At 56.4% G+C, this 8,391-nt stretch overlaps 1 protein-coding gene across 1 annotated transcript; it reads left to right on the forward strand.

Annotated features, from left to right (window-relative positions):
• LOC115832870 (coiled-coil domain-containing protein 166) lies at positions 1 to 1,416 on the forward strand. The gene is made up of 2 exons (XM_030804429.1): positions 1 to 444; positions 541 to 1,416. The coding sequence occupies exons 1-2, from the start codon at positions 1 to 3 to the stop codon at positions 1,414 to 1,416; spliced, it is 1,320 nt and encodes a 439-aa protein (XP_030660289.1).
• The last annotated feature ends 6,975 nt before the right edge of the window (positions 1,417 to 8,391 follow it).

Consider the following 8,391-nt stretch of genomic DNA (forward strand, 5'->3'; position numbering starts at 1 on the left):
ATGGCGCCCAAGAAAAAGCGCGGCCCGAGCGCAGGGAACCAGCCAGGTGGTGAGGCGGCCGCGGGTGCCGAGCAGCCGCTATCGGAGCGCGCGCAGTACCTGCAACGCGAACACGCGCTGCTCTCGGAGCAGCTGGACACCTGCGAGGAGCGCGTTGACCAGGTGCTGCGGGAGAACACCTTCCTGGACCGCGAGGCGCTGCGCCTGCGCGAGGAGAACCGGCTCTACGCCAGCTACGTGCGCGCGCGCGCCCAGCGCTGCGCCAACGCCATCGTCCGGCTGGACGAGCAGAACCGCGTGGACCTAGCGCAGATCCACTGGCAGCGGGCGGAACTGGCCTCGCTCTACCACGGGCGCGAGGACGGGGTGCGCGCGCAGCTGCTGGAAATGGAGGCGCGCGCGGCGCAGATGGCACGGCAGGTGCAGGAGCTGCAGCCCTACAAGGCCAGTGCGCCCGCCCGCGGCCGGGGTGAGGCGGGGCGGGGCTGGCGGCCGGGCCGGAGGCGGGGTGGGAGTGAGCTGATAGCGCCCCCGCCGCAGGTGCTGCAGCTGGAGCAGCTGGCCCGGATCCGGGCGCTGGAGCGCGAGCTGCTGCATATGCGCGTGGAGCACACGCAGCTGCTCCACCGCGTGAAGCGGCGCTTCCTGGAGGACAAGGCGGCCTTCGAGCGCGAGGCGCGTCAGCGTGTGCAGTCCTTGGCGCGGCGCGCGGAGCGGGAGGCGGCGCGCGCGCTTGTGGCGCACACGCAGGCCATCAAAGCGGACAACGGGCGCCTGCGGCAGGAGCTGCTGCTGCTGCTCCGCCAGACCCAGCTGCTGCACCACACGCGGCGCCAGCTGCTGGAACAGCGCGAGCAGCTGCACCGCGAGCACGAGGATACGCGGGACCTGGCGCGTGTGCACAGCTGGCTGCGCAGGGGCCCCGGAGCCCCGCCGCTCTGGCAGCCGCCAGCCTTCTCCCAGCCCACCTCGCGCCCTGGGTCATTAGCCGCCCCCATAGGCTCGTCGCGCGCGGCCTCCCAGACCCCGTCCGTGGTACCGTCGCGCGCGGCCTCCCGGGCCTCTTCCGTGGTCCCGTCGCGCGAGGCTTCCCGGGTCCCCTCGTTGGTGCTGTCGAGCATGGACTCCAGGGTCCCATCGCTGGCCACTTCAAAGGTGGGATCCCGGATCCCATCCCTGACCGCATCGCACGCAGGCTCCCGGGCCCTGTCGCTGGCGCAGTCACTCGAGGGCTCGCAGATCTCTTCGGGGTCCTCATTGAGGGTGTCCTCACAGGACACTCTCCGCTCTACGAAGTCTGGCCCCAAGCTTCGCTCTGGCCTGTCCCGGGATCGGGATCCGGCCCTTCTCCCCCCACAGTCGGAGGAGAGCGTGAACGCTGAAGCTGCGGCAGAAGCCTCCCCGGGGAGAGCCTGAACCTGCAGAGAGGGAGGCCCGGGAGGCCCTGGTGTGGGCGAGTCAGGCGCGCAGGACGCTTGCGGGGATAATGCAATGGTTAATAAAGGCGTGGCCCCCAGGCGGCTCTGACACCCTGGGGTGCATGCTCTAGCATTTCCGGCGGGGCACTCATTCGTGCGTCCAATTTCCAAGCCGCAAGAGAGCTCAGCTCCTGCTTTCCCTGAATGCCCTCTGGGACCCCGCGTCCCTGCCCTCAGCGGAGCCCCACCGCGAGCCGGCAGGCTCAGAGCAAGCCCGGGCACTGGCGGGCGCGGACGGGCGACGAAGCAGCAGCTGGCAGCTGGGCCGCCACGGGGAGGCCCGGGGGGGAGAGCGTAGGCTCTGTTCTCCGCGCCAAGGTGATGTCTTATGTTCAACCTACTGGGAGTTTTTCAGTGATTTTAAAACTTTGATGTACTTTCCAACTTAGAGAAAGTTGCAAGAATAGCACAGGGACCGCCACGGACCGTGTATCCGGATGCCCGGCCGCTGACGCTGCCCGTGAATTTGGTCCGTGTGTATCGCTGTGCACGCGCGTCGCTTCGGAACCGTTTGAGATGCGGTTGGAGACGCTGGCCCCGGAGCCCCGAAGTACTTCCGTGTGTATTTCCTGAACAGAGGGATGTTCTCCTACGATGCTTTAGTGCAGTGATCAGAACCAGGACATTTACTGTGGAGGAATATTATCCCCATCATCGCTCACGTCACAACTTTGTCACCCGTCCCAAGTGTTTCTGTAGCTGTCCCCATCTTCCAGGGTGACCTGTTGCATTTAGTTGTCGCGTCTGGATGTGTACAGGCGGTTATTAAAATGCCCCTCCGTGGAGGGTCAGCTCTCTGGGCTGCGTGGGACGCCCGCACAGCTCGCGCTCAAGCTGCATCATGGCCGCGACCCGACCAGCGAGTGCCCGCGGCTAGAGCGGCGCCGCGCTTCCGGTCCAGGAGGCCTGGGTTCTGGGGGTGCGTGGAGGCCGCTGCGGCTCTGCGGGTTGGTGGTGGCCTCCTTTGCCCCTTGTCCCGCGGGCCGGCTCCTCCCTCTGAGCAGGCCTGTGGCGCTCAGCCCGGGCTTCCCTCTCCCTGGGGCCCTGAGCTCCCTTGTTGGGGTCTCAAATGGGTACCCCCAGTCCCCCCAGCACCTCCCGCGGCCTGGCCCTGGTGCTCCTCCCAGGAGCTTGAGGACCCCCAGGGACCAAGGTGGGCCCACCTGAGCCATCTCTGACCCCTCACGAGGAGCTGCCAACGCTGGGGCTCTGCACCCAAGGCGGGCAGGCAGGAAGGTGGGTGCAGCTAATGTGAGGGGGGCAGCTTCCCCAGCTTGCAGGGCCCCGTGCACCTCCCTACACACAGGGTCTGTGTAGCTGGGTTGTCGCTGTGTGTGTAGCTTTTTGGAGCAAGGGTGTCTGGCCCTGGGGCAAGAACTGTGTTGGGGAGGGGGACAGCTGGGCCCTAGAAAAAGTAAAGGGAGCCCACTCACTCAGCCAGTCTGGAGGGTTGGTTCTTTGTGAATAAAGATGCAAACGTTAAAGTAAAACACACCTGTAAGTGGATAAATCTAGGACACTGACAACACCAAAGGCCGCCAAGGATGAGGAGCCACAGGAGCTCCCATTCATTGCGGGTGGGAAGGCAAAATGGCACAGCCCCTGGGGAAGACAGTTTGGCAGATTCTAAACATACTCTCACCATACCATTCACAATAGTGCGCCTTGGCATTCACCCAAAGGAGTTGAACATTTGTGTCCATATAAAAACCCACACATGGAGTTAGCCGGGTGTGGTGGTGCACACCTGTAATCCCAGCTATTAGGAAGGCTGAGGCACAAGAATTGCTTGAACCCGGGAAGCAGAGGTTGCAGTGAGCTGAGATCTGCCACTACACTTCAGCCTGGGCAACAGAGCAAGACTCTATCTCCAAAAAAACAAACAAAATCCCACACATGGATGTTTCTAGAAGCTTTATTAATAATGGCCAAAACTCAAGCAGCCAGGATGCCCTTCAATAGGTGAATGGATAAACGCTGGTCCATCCAGACAATGGAATGTTATTCGGCACTGAAAAGAAACCAGCTGTCAAGCCATAAAAAGACACAGAGAAAACTTAAGTGCACATTGCTAAGTGAAAGAAGCCGGTCTGAAAAGGCAGCACACTGTATGATTCCAACTGTGACATTCTGGAAAAGGCAAAACTGGGGGGACAATAAAAGGACCAGCGGTTGCCAGGGGTTGGGGGAGGATGGGGTGAAAAGGTGAAGCAAGGAGTATTTTTAGGGCAGCGAAACTACCCCGTACAATACTACAATTGTGCAAACGTGGTTCTTCCAAGCCATGAGATCTACAACACCAAGAGTGAAGCCCTAATGTGAACCGTGGGCTTTAGTTAAAAGTCACATATCAGTATTGCCGTCAGTCACAGAAGACAAGCCACACTAAGGCAAGATGTTAATAATAGGGGAAGGTGGCCAGGTGCGGTGGTTCATGCCTGTAATCCCAGCACTTCGGGAGGCCGAGGTGGGCGGATCACCTGAGGTCAGGAGTTCAAGACCAGTCTGGCCAACATGGTGAAACCCCATCTCTATTAAAAATCAAAAAATTAGCCGGGCATGTTGGTGGGCACCTGTAATCTCAGCTACTCGGGAGGCGGAGGCAGGAGAATCGCTTGAAGCCAGAGGCGGAGGTTGCAATGAGCCAAGATCGCACCACTGCCCCCCAGCCTGGGTGACAGAGTGAGACTCCGTCTCAAAATAATAATAATAATAATAATAATAATAATAATAATAGGGGAAGTGCCTATGAAAGGGTATTATGGGATCTCTGTACTCTATGATCAATTTTTCAGTAAACCTAAAACTGCCCTAAAGATACAGTCTGTTAACTTTTTTTAAAAGCAAAAACATTAAGTATTGGAAGTAAATTTGGAAATAATTTGAAGACATGGAAAGCATTTTTTAAAAAAGAAAACCCAAGGCCAGGCATGGTGGCTCACGCCTGTAATCCCAGCACTTTGGGAGGCCAAGGAGGGCGTATTACTTGAGGCCAGGAGTTCAAAACCAGCCTGGCCAACATGGCAAAACTCCGTCTCTATTTAAAAAAAAAAAAAAAAATGTTATCTGGGTGTGGTGGCACATGCCTGTAATCCCAGCTGTAATTGTGTAATTGAGAGGCTGAGACAGGAGAATCGCTTGAACCCAGGAGGTGGAGTTTGCACTGAGCCAAGATCACGCCACTGTACTCTAGCCTGGGAGACAGAGTGAGACACTGTCTCAAAATAAAATAAAATTTAAAAATAGAAAAGAAAACTCAGAAGCATAAAAGATTTTCTGTGAAGACAGGAAATCAGTGGGAAAAACTTATGGTAAACTACACCGTAAATTGGAAGACAAACGACAATCTTGGCAAAAATGTTTACAACAAATAAAACAGACGAAGGATAACTCTGTAAGGAGCTATACGAAAAGACCCAACAACCAACCAGAAAACACAGGCAACGACTCGAACACCAAAGACCCAACAACCAACCAGAAAACACAGGAAACAACCTGAACACCAAAGAAGTACAAATGCCGATGCACGTCTGAAGAGAGCCATGCTGCCCAGGAAACGGGGACGGGCAAGTCAAGCCAGTGCCAGGATGAGGAAGACCCAGAGTAAGGGGCTGTGGAGGGCACCCGTGTCATTGCGGAGCCTGGGAGTGTGGAACGCTCCTGATTTTGTTGGCTGTCTGCTGCTGTTAAATCTGAAACAGCCCTGCCCTTTGACTCAACAGATCAACCTCTAGGAATCCATTGTGTACCTTCGTTGTGGGTTGCAGAGTCCCCTAAAATATTTATGTTCAAGCCCTAACCCCCAGTACCTCAGAACATGACTGTATTTGGAGATAAGGTTGTTGCAGGTGTCATTAGCTGGGGTCATGAGGGTAGGCCCTAATCCAATGTAACTGTGTCCTTATGAGAAGCTGGTCACATGAAGACAGAGACACAGGGAGAACGCGTGCACCAACACAGGCAGAGATTGGAGTGATTTTCTACATGCCAAGAACTGCCAGTAACTGCTGGCAGCACTCAAAACTGGAAGAAGCAAGGGAGGATCCTTCCCCTACAGGTTTCAGAGGGAGCACAGCCCTGCTGATGCCTTGATTTTGGACATCAGGCCCCCAGAACCGTGAGAGAATTCGTTTCTGTTGTCTGAGGCCACCTGGTCTGGGGTGCTCTGTTACAGCAGCTCCAGGAGCCTGGCAAGGCTCAGGTGCACACAGACTCAAGAGCGGGGATATGGGCACATATGCACACAGATGTAAGAGCAAAGACGTTCACTGCGGCAGAATTCACACCACCAAAATGCTGGGATTGCAGGCTGTGTCCTTCCACGTACACATTCATGGGACAGCATGCGGTTGCTAGAAAGAGTGCACACAGACGGAATGACAGAAGACATGCAGGGCACGGGACAACTCCACACGACGAGGAGCACACACGTGCAGGTTGTGCCTACACACAAACCTACACAGGTGTTGGACAAGTATTTGCTGTCAACCTAAAAAGAAACTCAAGAGACAAGCTCTCCAAATAAGCGAGTTGATTTGAGAATGGCAGAGAATTGCAGTTCGGGGTATTTGGCAGGCTGTAGGTGTATCCAGGGGAGTTGGGGAAAAGGGGAATCCTAAAAACAAAAAGGGCCAGGCACAGTGGCTCATGCCTGTAATCCCAGCACTTTGGGAGGCCGAAGCGGGTGGATCACCTGAGGTCAGGAGTTCAAGACCAACCTGGCCAATATGGAGAAACCCAGTCACTACTAAAAATACAAAAATTAGCCGGGTGTGGTGGCTTGCGCCTGTAATCCCAGGTACTTGGGAGGCTGGGGCAAGAGAATCGCTTGAACTCAGGAGGCGGAGGTTGCAGTGGGCCGAGATTGCACCACTGCACTGCAGCCTGGGAGACAGAGCGAGACTCCGTCTCAAAAACAACAACAACAAAAACAAGAACAAAAAAGCAGCCCACATAAGCTGTTTTCAAAGCCAAGGGTCTTTTACAGGAGCTGGAATTAGTGCGTGGGCTGCGACAGTCACTGCTGGGCAAGCGTCTGTCTGGAGTAGGCAACCCTGAGGGCGCCCTGTGGGTCCTGGAACCGTCTCCGCGCAGGAGTGTCTTGGGCTGCGTCCTGTCACAGGCCTCTGTGTCTGAGGACTTCAGGGCTCCCCCGACTCCATGTTGGTAGCAGCAGCTTTCACAGTGGACACACTCGACCATCAAGAGAGCTCATTCCACAGGAGTAGGGGCAGTAAGGGGGCCTTACCCTTTGTGCTGTATTTCCCAGAGAGCAGAAGGCCTGTGTGAATTGTAACTCGGAATAAACTTCACTAAAGTAACGTGCACTTAGCTCTCTTTTGTAGACAAAAGTTGCCTGATGTATTGGCCAAGGGAACCCCAACTGCATTCCACCCCTTCTGGCCAGAGAACATCTCTCTTCACATCAGACCAATCAGACCCCCGGGATCCACGGCGAGGGGATTTGGCTGTGTATGAAGGACAGGACAGGGCAGTACCCGAGCAAGGAAGAGGACGTTTGCCTGGGTGCTCTGGGCCCCAAGTGGAAGGTCTGATCTGCTGTGCTGTGGGCCAGACACCCAGGGCCGACCCCGGGCCACTCAGCAGGGGTTTGCCATGGGGAGCTTGTGCAGAGAGAGGCGAGTTCCGTGCAGGCGTGGCAGGGCTTGTGTGGGGGTCTGCCGCTGGATGGTCCTTGAGAGAGAAGCCACAGGGCAGGCGTTAGCACCCCTCTATCTACTAGTTCCTGGATGTGGCCCCAGGAAGGGGCGTAACCTTGGAACAAACATCTACGTCAGCCAAAGTCAAAGCAAAGGTGGTGGCCCCTGAGGGCTGTGGCCAGCAACACTCAGCAGCTGCCAGGAGGGGCGGCCCAAGGGGGATTGGAGAAGTGCATTCTCAGCCTCCCGAGTAGCTGGGACAACAGGCGTCCACCACCACCTCCGGCTAATTTTTGTATTTTTAGTAGAGACGGCGTTTTACCATGTTTGCCAGGCTGGTCTGGAGCTCCTGACCTCAAGTGATCCGCTTGCCTCAGCCTCCCAAAGTGCTGGGATTACAGGCGTGAGACACCCCGCCCGGCCTAGGGCTGGATTTTATCTATGGGATTAAAGGGAAAAATGGAATCAGGAAGAGTAGGGCTAGGTCTGCCTCTGCACACTGAATAGATCCGGCCAGGAGGGCCTGCCCTGAAGAACAGGGCAGAAGCCGTTAGTTTCGTTGAGTTGCCACAAAAGACTTGGTGTCTGGCCGGGCGCGGTGGCTCACGCTTGTAATCCCAGCACTTTGGGAGGCCGAGGCGGGCGGATCACGAGGTCAGGAGATCGAGACCACGGTGAAACCCTGACCACGGTGAAACCCTGTCTCTACTAAAAATACAAAAAATTAGCCGGGCATGGTGGCGGGCGCCTGTAGTCCCAGCTACTCGGCAAGGCTGAGGCAGGAGAATGGCGTGAACCCGGGAGGCGGAGCTTGCAGTGAGCTGAGATTGCGTCACTGCACTCCAGCCTGGGCGACAGAGCGAGACTCCGTCTCAAAAAAAAAAAAAAAAAAAAGACTTGGTGTCCTTCCCCTCAGACATCTCTCCTCTCCCAACCTGTAAGTCATCTGAGAGGGCCACTCGCTGTCTCTCAAGTTACGTGTCCAGGTGACAGACCTCAGGCCCCTTTAGGAAATCCTTAGATGCTCAGGCGTGCGGCTCCAGGGCCGCGGCCAGCCGAGTTGCTGAGTAAACCCCAAGGAAGGTGATGGGCGATGCAGAGCGTGTCCTACTGCTCAGCGGCCGCCGTACAGCCCACCACAACCCCCCGGCCGCTGGGTCCACCCAACATCTGTCCAGCAGTGTCCAAATACTGAAATTTTAACTAGCCACTCACTTTCCTTATTCCTTTTCAAATAAATTGTTCCTGCCCTT

Source organism: Nomascus leucogenys, chromosome 23, assembly GCF_006542625.1.
Source record: "Nomascus leucogenys isolate Asia chromosome 23, Asia_NLE_v1, whole genome shotgun sequence".
In the NCBI taxonomy this organism is placed as follows: Eukaryota; Metazoa; Chordata; class Mammalia; order Primates; family Hylobatidae; genus Nomascus; species Nomascus leucogenys.